At 37.2% G+C, this 24,316-nt stretch overlaps 1 protein-coding gene across 1 annotated transcript in view; it reads left to right on the plus strand.

The window, feature by feature from the left end:
* The window catches only part of Nav3 (neuron navigator 3), a 253,484-nt gene that overhangs the window by 173,908 nt on the left and 55,260 nt on the right, over positions 1-24,316 (plus strand). Inside the window, exons 13-18 of the mRNA XM_090328294.1 lie at positions 8,428-8,557; positions 9,208-9,481; positions 11,755-12,466; positions 14,412-14,900; positions 20,670-20,711; positions 22,464-22,624. Coding sequence (XP_090184420.1) covers positions 8,428-8,557; positions 9,208-9,481; positions 11,755-12,466; positions 14,412-14,900; positions 20,670-20,711; positions 22,464-22,624 — 1,808 coding nt within the window. The remainder of the gene's footprint in view (positions 1-8,427; positions 8,558-9,207; positions 9,482-11,754; positions 12,467-14,411; positions 14,901-20,669; positions 20,712-22,463; positions 22,625-24,316) is intronic.

Raw genomic sequence — 24,316 nt, forward strand, 5'->3', positions numbered from 1 at the left:
AATATGTTATGGCCCCAGCAATTAAAAATTAATATTAGAAGTAAAAGATTCAATGAACAGAAATGTTATTCTAATCAATGTTTTCCATGTTTCCATTAATATCCATATTCTACTCCATGGTTCGGGACATCTGTGAACTTTGTGAGGCTTAGATTTGTGTTTCCTTAACTTCTGTAATGAGCACTTCCCTCACTGTTTGGTGTTGTCTCATAATTAGATTGAATTTAATCTCTGCTAGTAAGAATATTACAGAAGCGGTCTGGGGACATACTGAGATGGTTGTTAACTCATTTGAATCTTATGGTCAGTTGGCAATATATGTACACTTTCATCAAACCAGTTGCTTAAGATACATGCATATGAGGCAAAAGCAAAACTATTTTATTTCTCTTGTACTTGCAAAAAACAAGTTTGTTTCCACTGCCTATAAAACCATGCAAATATTGGTGATCCTGCTTGCTTGTTCAGTCTCAAAAGGGACATGCACTTTTCCCCTTGCCCACTGCCCTAGTACTATTAACTTCTTGATTTTTGTTTTTGCATATGCAAAACTATTCTTTCCTCTGTTTTGCACAGATGCCTAGCCTTCATCTTTCACTTAAATTTTTTTGATTTTTAAATTACTTTATTGAAAAGTTGATATACAGAGGGGTAAACGTTACATAAGTGATAAAAATGAGTACATTTCTTGTCAAACAGTGCTACCCCTTCCTTGTTTACTCCCACTTTCCTGTACCCCCATTTCCCCTGCTGCCCCAACTTGTAAAGTTCATTTCCAATGTAGTGTCATGTATCTGTGTTGCATTAGGTTCACACATGTCCATTGTCTCAACATTTCTGTGCTTCCCCTTCCCATTCTCAAATCAGATAAATTTATATACATGGCTAAGAGTCATATGTTCATAAATACTGAGCTGTTGAGATCCTCTGCTAGAAATATAATAGACAAATTCTAGTTATTACAAATAAGGAAAAATAAGGGGCCTATGTTTTTTGAGTCTGCTTACTTCATGTAATAAGGATCAAGAAAATGTGATATATATATATGTATGTATATACACACACACACATAATGAAATCCAATGTTTCCAATGTTTCCATCAGAAAGAATGACATTGCCCCATTGGTAAAGAAATGGAAAGAATTGGGAAAAATCATATTACCTATCTATTTTGAATGATCAACTCAAAGAAACATCTTTTTCATTGAAATTAAATAAGGCCCTTCTCTTTTTTGTCTGATTTTGCTGTATTTTTTCATGTATTTTTATTGTAATTATTAGAAGGGTTACATTATATTCACCAGCTAGAAGGTGCATTACTTCACATACATTTATACCCTTTCTCATGTCATAGTCCCCATTTCCCTCCCATTTTGCTGTATTTTTTATCATATCCATAATTACTTGCACAATTATTAAAATGAGTAAGCACATTATAAATGATGGCGATTCTTTTTTGCTCTGTTAGACTGAGTCATTTATTTACTTTTTAGTAACCATTCAAAGCTGCATTGGACAAAGTAAAGTTGAATATTTAGAGAGAGAGAAAGAGCGAGAGAGAGACATACAGAGAGAGACAGAGACAGACAGACAAATAGAGACAGAGAGAGAGCTAGAGAGAGAGAGAAAGAGAGACAGAGAGAGAGACAGAGAGAGCTAGAGAGAGAGAAACTATCTTGCCATCATAGACCTCTGCTATGAGAAGGTACACCATAGGGATAGAAGCATATTAGTAAATATAAGTAGCCAGAAAGTCAGGTATTAAATCTCTACCAGATTAGACAGATAGTACAATAGTAGGAGGAAAGACCAGAAAAGGTAGAAGGAACTTTATTTAATCTACAGTAAAAATCCTTATATATTTTAGAGGTTAAAGCTATTTATTTAACTTAAAATCTATTAATATGAATATATACTTGAGTATTTTCCACTTGAAAAATCTTCTGTCATAAGTTTGTGCTTTACTTCATGATAATAAAATATTTTTCCAGGAAAATATTGAATCAGTCTTTCTTTCACAGTCCCTTGATTTCTATCAGTGACCCTGAAATAATATTTAATTTATATTTCAGTGGTTGACAGGGAGTATATTGTGTTTGCTGTTCAAAAAGTATAATGAATCCCTATATACTCTTCCATTTATTTAATTTTCATGAGAAAAAATCATTAATTAAACATTTTGCTACTGAAACTCATTTTCTTCTTCTTCCCAATCAGTTTTTAGTAGTTTTATTTTTTGTTGCACATGTTATTATGTCTAAATTATATTGGAAAATATAAGCTCTTATTTTAATTTTTTAAAATTTTGTTCCATTGTCATGATGATCCATAGAGGGGTTACAGTTACATTCCGAAGGTAGTGATTACATTACTTTTTTCTTTTTTATTGTAATTAATAAAAGGGTTACATTATGTGAGTACATTACTTCTTGAACATTGTTATCCCTTCCCAATTTTCCCCCACATTCCCTCCCCCTACTTCCCCAAGTTGTAAAGTTCATTTCCAATATATTGTCTCATGAATATCTCTGTTACATGGGTTCATTCTTTGTCCTTTGTCACATCATCCTGTTTTACCCTTTTCCTTGCCTATTTCATAAACAAATAAACATATATGCATTATACCAGGTACCAAAGTCACATACACCAATAAGGGGATAAACAATAAGGGGGAAAAGAGTAAAGAAATAGCTTCACATTGTACATTAAAAATAACAACCACAAAGATAAAGAACAGGAACCTTAGAATGTGGTGGGGGTATTTTTGATGATTCCTTCACTTTACTCTGTGGATATTTTTTTTCTTTTGCAGAAAGTAGCATAATTAGAAATTTGTATGAAATTATCTTATGGATCACTGAAGTTTGATTTTTGTATTTGTAAAATTCTGTTCTGCCAGGCATTGGTGGCTGATGTCTTATAATCCTTGCTGCTCAGGAGGCTGGAATCTGTGGGACATAGTCCAAATCACTATGGTCAAAACTGTCCATGAGATATAACACCAACAATAACTCAGAAGTGGAGCTGTATCTTAAGTGATAAAATGCTAACCTTGAGCACAAGGTCTCAAGTCCCAGAACCAGCATATACATAGTAATAATGATAAACATTTGTGAAATAAATGAAGTAAATGGATATTTCTGCTTTCTTTTAAACACAAGACTGTTTCTAAATATATCTAGTATATCATTTATATTTGAAAACTATTCCTAGGTCTCAAATCCTAGTATTGATACTTTAGTTAAATTATCTCCCTCATTTATTAACAACAGCTTGATTTAAAAGCATGTGTTTAAATCATATAAAAGTGATGAATATATTTAATTTTTAAGCCAAATGAGGTGTTTGAAAAAGCTAATATATATGAACTGTAATTTAGAAACTCAACTAAGAATGGGCAGGGTACGAAATTAGTGGCTAGCTCCAGATCTGTCCATAAACCAGTGTGCTTTCGAGAAAACTGAACTGCAAGTTGAAATAAAACTCAGAAACCTAACGTACTGCATAATATCCTCTTCATGATGGGTAATTCAGACTCCAATTAGATGATTAGGGATAAAGATCCATTGGGCAGGTGGCCATTACTGAATGGCTTATTAGTCTGGTGTTGATTGAATGTTTCTTGAATTCAAGAATTTATGTTAAATGATGGAGATTCAATCGTGTGCATTGCAGTTTTCATAGATTAGAGAAAATAGACAAAACTAGTCTGGGACTAGCTTATTTACTTAATCATGGTGATCTCAATTTCCACTTTTTCTCCTCAACTGACATAATTTAATTCCTCTTAATTGCTGAGTAAATCTCCATTACATATGTATACTACATTTCCTTTCTCCATTCATCCAATAATGGGCCACTATGTCGATAATTTGACCATTACTCATTGTTCTACAGCAACTATCAGTATGTAGTTGCTTCTATTATATGTTGACCTTGATTCTGATGAACATACCCAGATGTAACAGGTCTAGGTCTATGGAAGTTCTGTGTTTCAAATTTATCAAAATTATAAATGTCTTTTTATTTTCTTGGTCATAGGGCTTAAACTAAGAGTCTGTTTTGCTCAAGGCTAATGCTGTATCATGTTGAGCCACAGTGCCACTTCTTGTTTAATTGGAGATAAGAGTCTCAATGGGACTTTTTTGCCCAGGTTTACTTTGAACCATAATCCTTAGAGTTCAACCTCCTGAGTAGCCAGGATTACAGGTGTGAGCTACTGGCGCTAGTCTAAATGCCCATTTTGTTGTTGTTGTTGTTTATTTGTTTGTTTGTTTTTTAAAGGAGAAGCATTGAAAAGTCTTTTGGAGGCATTGGAATTTTTATTTCTTGAGTTAAGGATGCAAAATTGTCTAGCAATTTTGGAACAGAATATGCACTTTCTTCTATCAGCCCTACATGACACTCTGATTACAACCAAACTAAAATATCTCTGTGCCTGGGTGCTGTCCCTGAGCTCTTCAGCTCAAGCTACCACCGTACCCCTTTAGCCACAGCACCACTTTCCATTTTCTAGTGTTTAACTGGAGATAAGAGTCTCAGCGACTTTAGTATCCAGGCTGGCTTTGAACCATGATCCTCAGATCTCAGCCTCCTGAGTAGATAGAATTACAGGCATCAGCCACTATGCCTGACCTTGAGTGAGAATTTTTAATAGCTTTATTCTTAACATAATCCAATGCAATGTAGAAATGCAAGCTATATGGTTCAACATACTCATAAGTTATGGATATGTCTTAGAAAACTAAGGACAATTTAGCAGAATTAGATCTGTAACATGACGGAGCTAGAGTTAGCCTTTGTGAAGAATATAGTCAAGGATTCTTAGTTTATCTTAATGCAATTAAAAATGAAAGGATGAGAAGATATTTTGATGAGACTTGAGACCTATTACTCAGAGCTAATTATGCTAAATTTTTTCATTAAAATTATTTTCTCTGAAGTTTTTTTTAGCTTAATTGAGTATGCCATAATAAACAGGATTAATTGCATTTTAGATATGGAGGATTCTGGAAGCCACAAAACTAGAGATAAAAGTCGTAGAAGTTTAAAACTAGGAAAGCAATGTCATCAATCAAAATTTGTTCTTTCAAGTGTTGTTAGCAAATAAATGTATTGAACATATTTTCTCAACATGTTTGAATTTGATCTATAAGTTTACAGAGTAGAATTAAAATTTTAAAGAGCATAAATATTTTATTCACTTAACAAGAGTATGCTACTTTCAATATTAATAGCACATAACATATTATAACTATAAATATAAATAAATGTCCTTAATTTCAAGTGATTTACACTATTTCTAAGAAGTTATAAAATGAAAAGTAAATATCATAGGTGTAAATGTTTAATATAGCTCTCATGTAATCCTTTCATAGTCCTACTTAATATAGTGTTTTACTTTCTAAGCACTATTACAACAATCCTATCATAAAGATGTTGGACAACTCTCCAAGGATATGATATTAACTCTGTTCAGTGATACATTTTTACCTTCACTTCTATTAAAGGAGTACTTACTACTTTATATTTTCAGTTGTTGAAAGTTTTGTCCTCTTCAGTAAAAGCTGATTCCTTCAGGAGAAAAGCTAAGTTTGTTTATCACACTGAATAAGATTACATAGTTACTGATAGAATTTATGAAATGAGTATTAAGTGATGAAAGGAGGAATATGGAAGAGAGAGGCTGCCTGCTAATAGGATAACAAAAGAAAGAAGCTCAAGAACAGGAGCCAGGCATTGAATTCAATCCTCAGCACTGGCATCAAAAAGAAAATCAGATAGGAAACCTTAGAATCCAGAAGAAGGAAAGGTACATGAAAACCACTCCTTTGAAAGTAGTAGGGTATGATTTTCGTGTAAAATAGTATTGCCATGTGGCTCAAGGAATTCCCTGGTGTTAAATAACTTGAACTTACTAGCATTGTCTTTATAATAGTTGTTATCATGTCATAGAATGTGTGCTACGGTTTATACATAATTTCATTGCATCTCGCCAAGATTCATGTGCAGGAAGTGAGTGTGTTGAGGTGGAAGAGTAATGAAGAGGTGCAGTGTCATAGAAGGTGACTTGCTCATAAGTGTAAAATTTGCATAGCAAAAACTGTTATTAGAAATACCCGTGTCTGTTACCTCTCTTCTATAATAGTCAGTTGAACATTATTCATTAGAAATTTTACCATTTGGTCTAATTTTACTATTTGGTTACACAATGTTTTATTCTCTATTATTGTTGAGATATTCCTTAAAACCTTATTTAAGAACAAATGATGCCTCAGCCATGTCATCTTCTAAAACTCAATACGAATCTAAGGTTTTTGTTCAATATTTGAATATTATAGATTTCATTAAAATATTATACATATTATATGGACAGGCTATTGGCTTACTTAGCCCCATTTTTGTATATCTATAAAACCTTGTGTTAAATAGTCTTCAAGGTAGCTATGTAGTATTAAGGCAGTGGTGGAGACCTACCTAATTCTTCCTGAATGGAAATAAAAGGAGTCTTTCCAGCAGAGAAGATCCTAGACCTGGGACCTGCAGGTTCTGAAGTTTAGTCAGATATGAGGGATAACTGGGTCAAAGAGGGAGATTCAAAAATAAGGTGCTAGAAAGAACATAGTTCTAGGGCATGATGAGTAATGTAAATCAAAAGATCCAGAGCTTAACCTAAAGAAGATGGCTAAATACAATCTAGAAAACCCCGTTTTTCTCTTCTTAAAAAAGCAACAGTTGTATTTTATAAAAGATATTTGGGTTTATAGCAGAATTAACCAACAAGCTATCCCAGTCCCCCCTTACTGTGGACCCCATTCCACTCCAATAATAATTCCTCCAAAGGGTAGAAGCATTGTTGCAGTCATGAACTTTGTAGACAAACCTGATTATTCAGCGTTCATAGCTTCTGATAGTGTTGCTTCTTAGGTTATTAGGTATCTGTCACAACAGTCAGGAAGAGTAATTTAATTAGACTGCACATTTTTTTGTTCTTCACCTATGCATGACACCCATTCCATTGATGTGGTGAACTTTCTTTATAATTTGATTGTTCCAGAATAAGTTTGGAAACAGAACAGGTCAGTTCTCATATCCACTTCTTTCAAATAGTAATATGCATCTGTCAAGATCTTTGATAACTGTGTTATAGATCAACTCAAGAAATATATACATATAAGAAAAGAGATCATTGTGAATGTCACAGTTAATGAATTTCAATTTTTCTTGATAATGGCTTTGGCAGTTGATTTCAGGTGTGATCCAGAGATAACACTGTTGTTTTGGACTTTCAGAATAGCTCTAAGAGTACATTAATTTGACACTTGTTTCTACTTTGCTTATGCTTTTATGATACTGCCTTCAAGGTATAGACTATTAGCAGCAAATTTTTCATCTCCTTGTCCAATTCATGAAGCTTGACTTCTGTCTATAGATATTAACTGTATCTAATGTGAATGCAGTGACTTGACAAAGGAGGAAAATAGCCAATTAGTCATAGCCAAGAACCAGTCCGTGAGTAAGAGGATTGCAGTCTACCCAATGGCAGCACAGTAGCATTCCTCTTCTTTGTTTCCTGCCAGGTTAACCTATTTATGCTGTATTATTTCTGCATCATTTAACACATTGACTAAATGAAGGTGCCTGTGCTAGCCTGAACATGCATATTGATGAGGGCCAATTTTATTTATTCTTGTCTAGGTCAAGAACACATACGTTCCAAATTTTACATATTTCTCTTATACCATAAGTGTATTGCCTTGTGCTTCCTGTGAGGCAAGTACATTTACGTGTAGAATCTAAAGCTTTACAAAAGAGAAACAGAATAGTGTCATGGCCAGATGTGAATTTTTTTTAATCTCTCGGCCAGATTTTGGAAGGAGATTCATATTGAGTAGGAAAAACAGATAGGAGACTATTTTGTGTTATTCAGGATTATGAGAGATGGTCTCAAGGACAGAATCACTTAATTAAGCCTCAGTATTTTAGGCTGGGTCAATTATTGGAAGTAATTGCTAGGGTAGGAAAAAAGAATAAAGGATGATTTTTTTTAGGTTCCTGACTAAAGCACAGCAATTTTATTTTTCTGGACAAAGGATGAGTTCTTTTATGCCTGAAGCTTTATATGCCTATGACTTCAGGTTGCTCCTTTGGGGAGAGAAAAAAATTGAAACGATACGTTGCACTCTCCTTGTACGCTGCACTCTCTGTCTCCATGCTTTCATTTCTTACACACATATTTCCCCTGGAACCTTGATTGCTGTTCTTTCTGCACACTGAGGAAAATTATTCTCAGGTAGGCATGAGATTCCCAAAATAGAGCATGCATTTTCCTCCTAAGATTAGGAAACAAATGAAAGGGGAAGTATGTCTTGCTGTTGCCTAGCATGTTGTGTAGATAGACCTGTGTTTCTCTGTCTTGCCTTTAGTTGGGATGACAGCAGTTCGGTGAGCAGTGGTCTGAGTGACACTCTGGACAACATCAGTACCGATGACCTGAATACCTCCTCCGTCAGCTCTTACTCCAACATCACTGTCCCTTCCAGGAAGAACACGCAGGTGACAACTGCCTTCCTCCTTTGTTCCCGTTCTGCTCCTACTCTCTTCTTCTTGCTTAATTTGTACTAGGTAACGTTGGTTAGTCTAGTCTATATATTCAAGATCTGGAGAAAAATAAATACAAATACAGAGATGTCTGCTTTGCGATTTAACCCTCAAGGCTGATGTTACTGCAATCCCTTTCCCTCTCCAGTTGGTGAATTTGTTTAATATCAGTTATTCTAGCACTTTGACTTTGAATAGTTGTCTTTTATTAAGTTCACATTGATCTCTGCAATAAATTAGCGGGTCTCATGTGAATGGCAAGTCAACAATGGACATTAAGTAATCATGTTGTTTTTATCATGGCTTTGTTTTCCTTGTTGCACGTGACATAGAAAATTTCTTTCTTTCTGGGCGAATTAGGATTTTGGTACCTCTTTATGCTGAGATTCTCTAATAGGTGAAAGAATTATGTGCCTACAATTAATGAAATTTAAATGAATGTCTAGATAAACATAGAATTGTCTCTGAAGGTCTTTGAACTATAAATGCTGCCTTTCTGGTGTTTTTTTTTTTAACCAATAATCTTCACCTGCATCCCAGGGCCTGATGCACACATAACAACTTTTTTTCCTTCCTCGCGTTTTCTGAAATACCTTTCTTTCCAGTTAAAGACTGACACAGAGAAACGTAGCACAGCAGAGGAGACATGGGACAGTCCTGAGGAGCTAAAGAAGACAGAAGGGGATTTCGAAAGCCATGGTGATGGAGGTGGCAGCAAGTGGAAGGGGGGCTGCTCAGTACTCTCTGAAGACCCTGAGAAGGCAGGGCAGAAGGCTTCCCCGTCCATGTCTCAGACAGGCTCCTGGAGAAGAGGCATGTCTGCCCAAGGAGGAGCATCAACTAGGCAGAAAGCTGGTACAAGTGCGCTCAAGACTCCTGGTAGGCTGGTTGCTTGGTAGCTGTTCTGAAAAAGCAGCTTTATTGTTCAGGATTTGTATTGACAAATAACAGGGCTCTCTCTCTCTCTCTCTCTCTCTCTCTCTCTCTCTCTCTCTCTCTCTCTCTCTCTCTCTCTCTCTTTCTCTCTTTCTCTTCTTCTCCTCCCTCTCTTCTCTCTAGGGCTTGAACTCAGGGCATAGGTGCTGGCCTTAAGCTTGCTCTTTCTTTCTTTCTTTCTTTCTTTCTTTCTTTCTTTCTTTCTTTCTTTCTTTCTTTCTTTCTTTCTTTCTTTCCTCCCTTCCTCCCTTCCTTCCTTCCTTCCTTCCTTCCTTCCTTCCTTCCTTCCTTCCTTCCTTCCTCCTCCTCCCTCCCTCCCTCCCTCCCTTCCTCCCTTCCTTCCTTTCTTTCTTCCTTCCTTCCTTCCTTCCTTCTTCCTTTCCTTCCTTCTTTCTTTTTCTTCCTCCTTCCCTCTCTCTCTTCCTCCCTCCCCCATCTCTCTCTCTTTTTCTCTCTTTTTTTTTTTGCTAAATTCTATCACTTGAATCACAGCTCTACTCATGGCTTTTCTGATGGTTGATTGGAGATAAGACTCACACAGACTTTCCTTCCCCAGTGATCTTTACATCTCAACATCCTGAGTAGGCTAGATTACAGGCATGAGCCACTGGCATCCATCTAATAGTTCTCCCTTTAAATCTAATTCTTCTCTATTTTACACTTGATTGTGTAGTGCTAGAGTTTAGACTCAAGGCCTTGTGCTTGCCAGGCAGTTGCTTTTGCTTCGCTGTTCCTTGACACATGGTGGTTTGGTTATTTTTGCAAATCACTCTCTCATTTATGCTGAGACTGGCCTAAACCATAATACTGTGAGTTATATTTCCCACATATACCTGGAATATAGATCATTGACACTACAACCAGCTCTTTATTTACTTTTACCTGTGTGACCTTGAACCATGGTTGATCTAATCTGCTTCTTCTAAGTAGCTAGTATTACAGGCGCTGGCCACCGTGTCTTGCTAATTTAAAAAGAAAAAAAGAGAGAACAAAGCATTGTAACCTGAACTCCAAATACCTTATAATCTAAGCATTCTTCAGATCATATAAGCCCACAGAAAATCACAATATTCTAGCACTTGAGGTTCTACATTTCCATTTTGGGCCTACTAGATATCTCAGTATGTTTTGGTCCTTTGAGGACATGCTGAAATAAAGTCAGGTTGAAGAGTAAACGATAAGCCTTCATTTCTTCTCACTTGTTTATGAAAGTTTGCAGTATTTTGAGTGCTAAAACAATCAGACCAATTTAATGGGTTAGATGCTGTGTATTTGAGATGCTTTTTATGAATTAGACTTCATGACGCAGAATACTGAAAGAAATAGAATAAATTGCAACATCTTTAAGACTACAAAATGTTTCAAGTGTCACCTGAAGTATGAGTGGCACAGAATCACAGAACACTGAAAGTATGATTACCCCACAGGTAGCCCTTTGTAAGTGTGTGTGTGTGTGTGTGTGTGTGTGTGTGTGTGTGTCCATCCAGGGGCTTGAACTCAGGACCTGAGCACTATCCCTAAGCTTTTGTGCTGAAGGCTAGTGAGCTACCATTTTGAGCCACAGCTTTACAACTACCATTTGGTGGTTAATTGGAGATAAGGGTTACATAGACTTTCCTGCCTCGACTGGCTTTCAACTATGTTCTTGAGATCAGATCTCAGACTTCTGAGTAGTTAGGATTACAAGTGTGAACTACCAGTGCCCAGGAGCCTTTTTTAAACTTTTTTTTGCCATTCCTGGGGCTTGAACTCAGAGCCTGATCACTGTCCTTGGACAGTCCTCAAAGTGAGGATTCTACCACTTGAGCCACAGCACCACTTTCGGATTTTTTCTCTGTATATGGTACCAAGAAATCAAACTGGGTCTTCATGCATGCTAGACAGACACTCTACTACTAGGCCAAAGTCCTGCTCACCACAGAAACCTTTTAAAGCAAGAGTATTGCAAGACATTAGACATCCACACATAAAACAATTATCTGTTTTCATTTTATCTCCATGATGCTGTCATCCTCTTTGCTCTGACAGTCTAATTTTTATACTATTCACTTAATTCCCTAAATAGGTTTCAGTGAGTGCTTGTTCAGATTAAAGAAAATTAAAACAATCACTTAAGGACTGAAGTAATGTAAAGAAGCGTTCCAGTTGCTTTAGACACTGTTATCATGACATCAACATATTCGGATGCATATATTGGTCTCTTTGTTCTTATTTAGGAAAGACAGATGATGCCAAAGCTTCAGAGAAAGGGAAAGCCCCCCTGAAGGCACCTTCCCTACAAAGGTCTCCTTCGGATGCTGGGAAAAGCAGCGGGGATGAGGGGAAAAAGCCCCCCTCGGGCATGGCCAGATCTACAGCCACCAGCTCTTTTGGGTTTAAGAAAGCCAGTGGAGTGGGGTCGTCCACGTTGATCACGAGCAGTGGAGCCACCATTACGAGTGGGTCGGCCACGTTGGGGAAGATCCCCAAGTCAGCTGCTATTGGTGGGAAATCCAACCCCACCGGGAGGAAAACCAGCCTGGATGGCTCCCAGAACCAGGAGGATGTGGGGGTGCACGTGAGCTCCAAAACCACCCTGCAGTACCGCAGCCTGCCCCGCCCTTCCAAATCCAGCACCAGTGGCATCCCGGGAAGGGGTGGTCACCGGTCCAGCACCAGCAGCATCGACTCCAATGTCAGCAGCAAGTCAGCTGGGGCCACCACTTCCAAACTGAGAGAACCCACGAAGATAGGCTCAGGGCGCTCCAGCCCGGTCACTGTGAACCAGACAGACAAGGAGAAGGAAAAAGTGGCCGTCTCAGACTCAGACAGCGTATCTTTGTCAGGTTCCCCCAAATCCAGCCCCACTTCTGCCAGTGCCTGTGGTACCCCAGGACTCAGGCAACCAGGGTCCAAGTATCCAGATATTGCTTCCCCTACATTTCGAAGGTAAGGATAGATAAAATGATAGTGGAAGAATATGGGGAGAAATGCACATATACATGGATACACATGATAAGATGTTTTATATACCTATGTATTCTACTCGTTTAAAAATATCTGGTGCATATGTAGGTTGTAAGCTGCATCTGTCTGAGGATGCCTTCGTGTTGGGAATTCGGTGGTGCTGATAATGAACATTAAAAAAATAATTGCTTTTATTGAGAAACAGATGAATGCTATAATTGAGCTGTCATTGCAGTATTGGCCATACACACAGCATATTTAAAAAAAAAACAGGTAGAAATCCACAGGAGCAATGCTGGCATGGAGTACTAGCTTGTAAATTTTTAACTGATTTCCACCCATCCTTTCCTTAATTATAATCTCAAACAACCGAAGTCTTTATGACGGCTGGCCTTCATTTCCCATGTTCACTCTCCTGCTGACTCTTAATGGGTTGGTGGTGATGAATACAGGTGATGGGTTCCTTGTAAGAGATTGCATTGGACAGATTTGGACTGTCAAATCATATCTCAACGCAGTAAAGAAAATCAGGGTCTGATCCGATTGACGACAGAATTTGAAGGCATGCAAATGCTCACTACGGGATAATGACTGTGAGCCAAGTTTTCCAACTTTTTTTCGGTGTTTTCCAACACAGCTCCGATAAGCAGCATGGATTGTTTTTCGGTATGCAATATGGGTAGTTCTGCTCAGAGATAGCACTGTATTTACAGATGCCACATTTCAAGAAAGTAAATGTAGTTAGAGTTGGCTCAGATAGGTAAACCACTTTAGGTCTGGTTTCCCGTCTGTAAAACGGTAAGAGTGTGATCTATGATTTATGACGTGTCAAACCTTTTTCCAGTGTCTTTTTAGTCTGCCAACTGCATCAAGACTTTTGATCGCTTAGAAATAAAATATTGGAGCACTTCATTCAAGCAAGTTTAGATGCATAATTTTTAGAAAATGAGTATGAGGTTTGATTCCTCATGAGTGTTGCTAATGAAGAAGAACTGGCTATTTGAGATGGATAAATAAATCAGGGCTTGTAGCAAGTGTAAATATTTGTATGGCTGAAGAGAAAGCCAAGAGCTCCCTCCTGTGGCCCATTACCTATGAAACAATTTCTCATATTCACAAAATATTTCACTTCAGAAAATACGCATATCATCACAAAATAATCAGTAATCATTATACCATTACTTCATATCACTTTAGTTCCATATTTACATAAATTTGATTGTATCATCTGCTTCATTTACAAAACTAAAATGTTTTCTGAACTAGACTCCGATATCTAATTTAGTACTAAGTGTTTCAAGCTACTGTCGAAAATACAAATTCGAAAAGCATGGCAACCTCTATAAAAAGCCTTTGGCCTTTTCAGAGGAAAAATGTAGACAAATTTGCATTTCCATATATCCAGTATGCCAAGCAGCTTATACTCTGTCACTTACTCAGGTCTTCAGTTACTCAGCTTGTTCTCCTAAAACTTGCCTTAAATTTTCCTTCAGAATTTGAATGAACCATTTAAAAGGAAAAAAAAGCAAAAAGAGAAATATCCATGCTCATGTTCTATACTGAATGAGTAGAAGTTGTTTCATTATAATGGCTCTGTAGATAGACAATCACTAGAATGATCCAACTATGTGAAAGAAAAAATTTCTGAAGTCAGGTAAATTGTGAAATCCAACAACCTTGGACTTTTGCCCACTTCTCCTATCTCAGTGAGCAACCCACTACTCTCCTGATAATGGAAGAGAGTTTTGGCAGTTGATGAATTAAAAAGAAAAATCCAAGCTTATCAAGTTCAGTAACACAAAGGCAGAAAGTGCTTGGCAATTCCTTACACCAAAGCACTCTTGGCTCTGTGTGATGAACCCCTAAGGATGAAGTGTGGATATTAGTTTCTTGGAACAACTGAAGTTGTTATTTGTTTTTCTTTTAGGTTGTTTGGTGCCAAGGCGGGTGGCAAGTCTGCCCCTGCACCTAATACGGAGGGAGTGAAATCTTCCTCAGTAGTACCCAGCCCTAGTACCACATTAGCGCGGCAAGGCAGTCTGGAGTCTCCATCGTCTGGTACGGGCAGCTTGGGCAGTGCTGGTGGGCTGAGTGGCAGCAGCAGCCCTCTCTTCAATAAACCCTCAGACTTAACTACAGATGTTATAAGCTTAAGTCACTCCTTGGCTTCCAGCCCAGCATCGGTTCACTCTTTCACATCAGGTGGGCTGGTGTGGGCTGCCAATATGAGCAGTTCCTCTGCTGGCAGCAAGGACACTCCAAGCTACCAGTCCATGACTAGTCTCCATACGAGCTCTGAGTCCATTGACCTGCCCCTCAGCCATCATGGCTCCCTGTCTGGACTGACCACAGGCACTCACGAGGTTCAGAGCCTGCTCATGAGAACGGGTAGTGTGAGATCTACTCTCTCAGAAAGGTGAGCTTTCCTGGAGGCCTTTGTGAAATCCTCAGCCCTTCTTCCCTGCTCTGTGCTCAACCCCTCCCTCTGTTAAATCTCCTTGATTTCACTGTGAGTGACAGAAGATGGAAAGGACTTAAGATTGAGGAAGCCAAGCCTTTGTTTTAATATTATTACACAATTTGTGGAGGAAGAAAACTGCTAAGGGCAGGGTGATTGGATCATTAAGGCTCTTAAGAGGAATGTGTATACTTACAGCCAGTTGACAATTTAAAAATATTTCATACATGTATTCATATTCTGCATAATGTCTTCTTGAGACATTTTAGTGATTTGACTTATGCCCCATAGTAATATTTCTTTCTAATTTGCACATTTATTTTGCCAGTCCTATGGCTTGAACTCAGGACCTGAGCACTTTCCTTGTACTTTCTCAAGGCTCGAGCTCTACCACTTGTGTCACTGCACCATGTCTGGCTTTTTCTAGGTATGTGGTACCACGGAATTGAACCTGGGTCTTTGCGCATGCTAGGCAAGCACTCTACCACTAGGCAAAATTACTGGCCTCCTAATTTGCACATTTTAAGGCTAATTTTAAATGGATTCTATAATAATGCTCTGAGCATTATGTTAAAATCGTGTTATTTGAATTTCTCTGAAAAAAGTAGCCAAAAGATCCCTGGGTAAATTCTACTTAATCTTCCAGTTACCAGTAGTGCATATTTTTTATTATTAAAAAATCTTTACTAAACAAAAGATGACAGTTACATGAGTCAGGAAAGAAGTACATTTCTTTATGGACAGCATCACCACTTGCTTCACTGTCTCCCAGTACTAGTTCATTCTTCAAGGAAATAATACAGACCTAGTGGTAGAATGCTTATCTAGCATGCACAAAAACCTGGGTTCAATTTCTCCCTACCACATACATAGAAAAAAGCCGGAATTGGTACTGTGGCTCAAGTGGTAGAGCACTAGTCTTAAGAAAGCCCATGGGCAGTGCTCAGACCCTGAGTTCAAGCCCCAGGACTGGCAAAAAAGAAAAGAAAAGAAAAGAAAAAAAAGGATACACTAGCACCATTTTTAATAGTGATCACACAGTAATCATACTACAAGTGATTAGTAGTGATCATATTACAAGGTGTTTCCATTAATTATAATACTGTTCAAATGCAAAATAGAGAATATGAAGACATTTTCTACCTGATGTAGAGATCAGAATGTACCACTACTAAGACTCTAGATTCCCATTACCCCTCTATCCCCCACAAAAGAATCCATTTTTAAGATATTTGGTATGGACCTTTAATCTCAAATACTGCCATTTTCTTCCTACTCACATATATATATAATGAACACAATCATAATAATAATCATAATGTGTAATAGTATTTGTTTCGTGACACAAAAATCTTTCAGAAATAGTCTTGGTTTTGTGACTTGTATTCTTCTGGTAAAAAAGTCACAAAAAAAATCTGGCATCTTCCTATAAGCCTGTACTCTGTTATTGATGAGGATCTAAATCCTCTTTTCCAAGCCCTCATCCTTATGTTCAAAGTAAATTCTGAAAGTGTAAACTAACATCCTTACCTGCATCAGGTACCGGTTGCTTATGCTTGTAATCCTAACTACTCAGAAAGGTGAGATACGAGGATCACTGTTCAAAGCCAAGAAAGTCTGTGATACTTTTATCTCCAAATAATCACAATAAAGGAGAAGGAATTGGAGCTATAACCTCAAGCACAAAAGCTCAGGGATAGATCTGAAATCCTGAATTTAAACCCTAGGATTGGCACAAAACTAAAAATTTTACCTAGACATTCTCTATAGTGTCCCTTAATCTAAAACTGTCTCCTCTATTCAATTTCTCTCTCCCCCCTCCCTCCCCTCCCTCTCCCTCCCTCCCTCCCTCCCCACCTCTTTCCCCCTCCCCCTCCCCCCGTGTGTGTGTGTGTGTGTGTGTGTGTGTGTGTGCGCGCGTGCGCGCGCACGCGCGCGCTGGTCCTAGAGTTTGAACTCAGGACCTGGGTACAGTCCCTAAGATTTAGTTGTTGTTCAAGTTTAGCACTCTACCACTTAACCCACAGCTCTATTTCTTATGTTTTACTGTTTCATTGGTGGTAAGAGTCTCAAAGACTTTACAGCCCAAGCTATGATCCTTGACTGTGATCCTCAGATTTAAACCTCCTAAATAACTAGGATTATAGGCAAGAAAGACTGCCAGCTTTAGTTTTCCTTTTTGTTGAAATTGGAAACCCAGAACCTAACAAAGCCTCTTGGCATTCATGCAAGTGGATCTTCCTCTCATAAAAGAAGTTTTCAGCTAATTGAAATATTGGTGCTCCACACTGACTGAGATGGGCTACTGATTACAGAATGCTTTTGCCATCATGAGAGAAAATCCTGAGCCAAAAGGTGTAAGGCAGATGAGTGGGTGATAGAAACCAAGTGGGACCCACTTCCCTTGTCATTTTACCAATATACTGCATTCATAAAAACCTGTATTTGGCCTTCTGCCAAAGAAGTTCAGCTTCCTGTAACATTTTAGATTCTTGTTTCAGCACTTTAAATGGACATTGATGTTTTACTTAAACTTAGAAGAAGAAACTGAAAGTATAATGAAAATGTATAAAATGGCCCATGTTAATGAGTATATCCTCAGTATATCCTCAGATGTGGAAAATTCAAATAACATATTGACAATCAAATCAATCATACCATAGAAATGTTTACATATAATAGGAAGAACCACCCTCCAAAATCAAAATTATTCGTTCACAAATAACTATGGTAAATTGGCAATTTAGACATCTACCTACTTCTTCAGCATTCACAGCTTAAATTAAACTCAGAGTTATAGTCAAGTAGTCAAATATAGTCAGTTGTATTCAGATAACTCTCACATCAAAGCCAGGTAAGCCACACATTAAAACTGACATCATAGTTTTAATGGAATGCAGTCTAATATTTTATTCTAATCTATATTTTAGCTTAAGTCAATATTAATGAATTAATAAATTTAAAATTAATTTAAAAGTACTCCTCAAATATATAGTTTCTTACTGTCTTTAAGTAAATATTATTTATAATTACTTGGTATTAGGACAATCTCAATAAGACTATAATATAATTGAAACATTTGAATAAGTGAGAATGTTTGCCTTTCATTCTTTATAAAATATATTAAGCCATGAAGTATAATTATGAATGTCTTCATAGGTATAGTGCATAAAGAGTATATCAATTCCTTCTTGGAAATCACTGGATTGAAATATTTGTGTGTGATTGAGTGTGTGTGTGCAGGGGGACTGAACTCAGGGCTAGTGTACTGCCCTTTATCAGGATAGTGCTCTACCACAGTTGTATTTTGTTGTGGTGTTGGTGATTAAATAGACAATCAGAGTCTCTCTCACCCACTTTCCTATCCAGGCTGGCTTCAAACTCGATCCTCATATCTTCACCTTCTGAACAACTAGTATCCTAGGCATGAGCTATTTGCATCCAGCCTTGGATTGCAATAATTTTTGATGCAAAACAGTGTGCAATTTCTATTCTTTGTAACAAAATTCTAAATAACAGCTGATCATCGAAACTTTTAAAATACACAGCAAGGTATTGAAGACAAACGGGATGTCATGAATTAGTGATAGTGGCTTAAACAAATGTAATTTGTCAACACATTTTTGGGGGAAGGTTAAAGAAACTACAGAACCATGTATAAGTGAAAGTTTAGAGTCTAAATATTTAGTCAATGAGTTAGAGATTCATTAAAGAAATAGAGATATATGTAAGTTCAGGATGTCCTTTAGGATACTTTTGTATTCTTAGTTTAGAAATATTAAATTAGGGCTGGGAGTTTGGCCCTGGTAGAGTGCTTGCCTAGCATTCACAAAGCCCTAGGTTCTATTCCTCAGGACCACATACATAGAAAAAACCAGAAATGGTGCTGTGGCTCATGTGGTAGGGCTATAACCTTGAGAAAAGCCAAGGACAGCCCTCAGGCCCAGAGCTCAAGCCCAGGAGAGGACTGGCAAAAAAAAAAAAAAGAAAAAAGAAAAAAAGAAATATTAAATTGTGGGGTTTTATGCTCATTTAATTTTCCTTTAAATTCCTTCTCACTAAAATTAATAAAAATAAATATATGATTATAAAGAAAGATAGAGAACATATAGAATGCATTTATTTTTTTAAATGTTTATATTGGCTCTATACCAGTGGTGGCATAACTAGTCTACATTTTTATTTTTTGCTTTGTTCTGTCTTCATGAGCTTAACAAAAATTTTAAAATAATTTAAAATAATAACCACCTATACAGATTTCTGTTTTGTCATTAATGTTAAATCTGGGAGGCATGCTTTTGTCTTTCTGCATTGAAACTAATTGTCTTTAGACGTAATGCATGGGCTACAATCCTTGCGTGCCTCGTTCTTACCACCTCATGGCACTTGACAATATGAGTTGACATCTTTTAGAGGTCTACAGAGAGACTGCATATGAATATACTAAAATCTAGACTCACGTAGCTAAATCTTTTAATTACACTGGTAAATTTAAATGCAGTAGTTTCCCTGTTTTCAGTAAATGACAAATAGACAGGTAATTCTTATGTGTCCATTGGCAATTTTCTTTGTAAGATTATACCTTGATTTGTACCCATGAAGATCATCCATTTGTCTATGGCCACAAGAATACTTTAGCATACATTATCTCTTGTGGAGAGATTTCTCCATATTAATTCAGTGTGATTCTTTTTATTTATCTAGACTAGTAAAAAGACATCTATAGAAAAGCTACATGCTGGAACAGGCTTTTATGTAATATAGTAACAGCCTTCTGTGGCTATTCCCAATAAAATTTGTTTAAGGCCATTTAGTGCTAGCCATTACAGTACTAACTAATGGAGTATACATGAAAACATTTTAGCTTTGATTTTGAGTGATTAAACATTAAATCAATGTGTTCATATCCATTATATCATCTCCATTATGCATAAACTCTGTGTTTAATTCTGATCATTTGAGTTTCTAAACGAAGAAAGCAATGTCTCTGCAAATTTGCATTAATATTACTTTGGTTATCCATATGTCAGAGTCCTCAGACTTGTCTCAGTTCATAGTTGACACACTACCTCTTCTTTCAGAAGTCACTTCTCATTTCCTATAGATATATCTTGTCATTCCTACATATGACCAATTGAGAATTCTTTAAAATGGAAATTATATAATTTGTATCCTCTTAAACATCTAATCAGTTTCTAAATGATGATGTAGCTTAAATTCCTTAGTTTTTAAATATTTGATATCAGGAACATGGTTTTAAGAATATACTCATTATATGCTGTTTCTCCTCTTACACATAAATGGAAATATACCTTTACTAAAAATAACTTTGTGGTAAGAGAATGCATCTTAAATAGTGATGCTTTTAGTTCTCTCTAATCCTGGGAACTCGTCAGTGTAACTTGGAGAATCTCTGTGTTTCTCTTTCAAGTGAAGCCAAAGCAAAAGTCTAGTCATTTGCACAAACAGAAGATGATGATAGCTGAGATATAATATAGACAGCAATTACATGAACAGCGGATTTAATCAATCTTTTAGTAATTATGGATATGTGTTATAGCAATGGCTCTCTTCAACTTTAGCTGGCCTTTACCAGTGGCCTAAGCATTGTATGTATGTATTACCAAAATGTTATTTTGTGTAGTTCAAAGAATCATTTTTTGTTGGATGTTTAATTTGGAGGTTTTGTTTACATTATGTCCTTAGGGGTTTTCTTTGTTTTAACAGCATGCAGCTTGACAGAAATACACTACCCAAAAAGGGACTCAGGTATATATTTCTCTCAGCACAATTGTTGCCTTTTTCTATTGTCACATAAACCCTCTGTGCTGTCTTGCTTCCTCTTTCTTTGTTTGTTGGCAATGTCGTACCTGACATTGAATATGAAATCACTTTTAATCTTGATGCTTTCTCTGGCTCTAAATGTTGGTGAGTCATTTGGGTTTTAGGAAGAGATACAAGAGGATAACCGTTGTGGTGACTCAAATTGATCCTTGTATCTCTGTTGTTGTTTTGAAGTACTGAGATTCATGAAAGAATTGGTCCCAGGCTTTGTTCTTGGAAGGAGCAATAACTTTTGGTAGAATTGCAAAATTTACTTCTCCAAATTAAGATAAAAATCACTTCCCTAGATCGCATGTTGAAGACATTTCTATGAAACCCCAATATCCACTTAGTCTACAGACATAGTCAGTAATTATGAAAAGGTTGAAGGTTATCCCTGTTTGACTCAAAGAGAACATATTTTCACCATATCAAAAAAATACTATAATTGAGGATATGATCTTTACCAAATCATTTTTGGGGAAAAAAAGAAATGAATAATTATTATTTTAGGGCTGTTGGTATTTATTAGATCAATTTAAGCTCAAATAAATGTGATATCATTTAATCTCAAAATGATGAATTCAAAATAAGCAACATTTTTTGTATGTATATAACACATTCTTGTGTACTTTTATCTGAGGAGCTATGGCATGCTCCTAAGAGAGATTTGATACTAGCAGTGTGACCAGCAGATTGTACTTAGGTCACTTGATTAGGAGTGACTCCTGTAGCTTCCACGGTGTAGATACCTAACAGAAGTATATATGAAGGGCTGGGTGTGTGGCCTAGTGGTGGAGTACTCGCCTAGCTTGCACAAAGCCATAGATTTGATCCTTGGTACCACATATACATAAAAGGCTGGAAGCAGAGCTGTGGCTCAAGTAGTAGAGCTATAGCCTTGAGAAAGTTCAAGGACAGTACTCAGTCCCTAAGTTCAAGCTTCTGGAGTGGCAAAAATAGAATTATGGATGAGAACAGAGGCCCTGCTTAGTGTTCACATTTCTCACAAGTGCCTGCATCTTCAGGTTAACCTTTTATGTGCTTAATAAATATGCTTGGAGGGAAAGAAAGGAAAAGAAAGAATTCATTCCAGAAACACAGTGAGCAATAGTCAATTGAGAACTTCCCCTATTTACCTCCTCTCTTTCCAAATTTAGAGTGATAACAGTCAGCTGACAGTATCCTACACTTCAATATTTTTGTGCTAAAAACTTTATTTTCCACCAACTTGAACACATTTTTCCCTCATCCTCATTAAAAAGCTAGACATGTCAAGAAGAGCGTAGTAGTCAATCTGTGGTCCATTTCCCCTGCCTTTCTGTGACCTTCATCCCATTCCCTTGGTTTCTGGCCTGCCACTGTCACCAATGTTTTGTCTGTGTCTTCATCCTCCTCGCATCCTTCACTCACTATGTTTTGGGAGCCTTCTCAGTTAATTTGTCTGTCTGCTCGTTGCTTATGATTTCCCAACTCTATATCTTACCAAACCGTAATGTTTCTTCTCCAGTGGCTTTCCTTTCTCCTGTGGGATTTCACAGATGGTATCATATCATCTGGAAGAACTGAGCAATTCTAATTAGATCCAATCTGTGTTGTTCAGTCTGGATCGTGAGCTCCTCTCAATTGTTTTCCTGTCCTTGCTTTCCCTTGCCCTGGTAGATGTGACTTCAGTGGCTCAGCTGTGTTCTTTTGCAGATACACACCATCATCTCGCCAGGCCAACCAAGAAGAGGGCAAAGAGTGGTTGCGTTCTCACTCCACTGGTGGACTGCAGGACACTGGCAGCCAGTCACCGCTGGTCTCTCCTTCTGCCATGTCATCTTCTGCCACAGGAAAATATCACTTTTCCAACTTGGGTAAAATATTCTGTAATATACTTTCTGCTTTGTTCCCTAAAACTTACAGGGGTTTTTCTGTTGTTGTTGTTGTTGTTTTTTGCCAGTCCTGGGCTTGAGCTCAGGGCCTGAGCTGCTGTCCTTGGACTTTCTCAAGGCTAGAGCTCTACCACTTGAGCCACAGCACCATTTCCATTTTTTTTCTATGCATGTGGCACTGAGAAATCGAACCTGGGTTTTCGCTCATGCTAAGCAAGCACTCTACCACTAGGCCAAACTCCTGGCCCCTCAGCTTGCAGTTTTGCAGGAACCTCTTTGTCTCCCCATTAAAAAAAATGTGTGCCATGGTTTTCTGCTGACAGAATCACTTCTAAACCTTACATTGCCATTGTCCATGACCTATGTTTCATGGTAATACTGTTGTTAGTTTGCCATCCACGCTCTAGGATCATTTGACCTGGAAAAGTGTCATCTGTTACTGAGTAGAAGAGCATGGATTCTGTCCCTGAACTCCTGACCTCAAGTACAAAAACATTTCCATTCTAATTCAAAATCTCCTTTAAAAACGTGATAGCATCTGTTTATTTTTTTTCTTTCAGTTTCAAGGCTCCCTTGAAGCAAAAATAATAATCTACCTGCAGAGAATAGAAAATAGAAATAATTAGGTAGAAAGCAATGTGCAGTTTTTATGACTTGCACTGCAAATTCTTTAATATTATTAAAATTAAAGCTGTCCTTAATATGTATATAATTACTCTTATTATGACTATAAATGTGAATAGTTTTAGACAAACAATAAGAAATTATTTAGTATTTTGAGTTACTGGATTAGTTTATACCTACTGTCATTTTATATAATGTAGTCACTTGTGTCAGTAGACTAGAAGCAAAAGGAATAGCAAAAATTAAGACTAAATATGCCAAATATCAATAAAGTACAGTGACTCACACCTGTAGTCTTAGCTACTTAGGAGGCAAAAATTGGGAGGATAAGAGGTGGTACAAACCCATCCCAACGGAAAACACTAAATGTGGTAGCATTTACTCATTGTTTCAGTTTCAGCTGGAATATTGCATAGGAATATCACAATCCAACTTAGACAGAAAGGAAACTATCTCAAACAATGACCCAAGCAGAAATAGATGGTGGTATGTTTCACATAGTAGAGAATCTGCATAGTAAGTTCAAATCCCGTATATTAAACAAACAATATATAAAACATACACATGCTAGTTATCACTTAGTAGATTCAGTGGCTTTTAAAATAAAGTTATCTTCCATCAAGTCAACTTGTAAAATATCTGTTTCACTTTTTACTTGAGAAAAATTCTTTCTAATTATGACCCTTATAGATAGGCCACACTTTTCAGGAATTTGAACTTTTCAGATTTGAATCCAACAATCTTTGCTATTTCTTATATTCCGTAAGTCTACTGTGTTGGACTTTTAATTGGAAAGATCTATTTTGGTCATGCTGCTGTATGGGCTAATAAACAACTCATCCTTTTTCTTTCCTTCCTTCTTCATTTCTCCTTCCTCCCTCCCCTCTCCTCTTCCTTCCTTTTCTTCTGGAAAGGCAGTACTAGGCTTTTAGCTCTTACTGGGCAGACACTCTACTACTTGAGTCATGGGCCCAGCAGTGAGCAAGCATATTCTTTCCAGTGCCAAGATTGATAGTGTAAAATCTACACAGTGATGAGATATCTGACCAT

This window comes from Megascapheus bottae, chromosome 2, assembly GCF_031878675.1.
Source record: "Megascapheus bottae isolate mThoBot1 chromosome 2, mThoBot2.hap1, whole genome shotgun sequence".
NCBI lineage: Eukaryota > Metazoa > Chordata > Mammalia > Rodentia > Geomyidae > Megascapheus > Megascapheus bottae.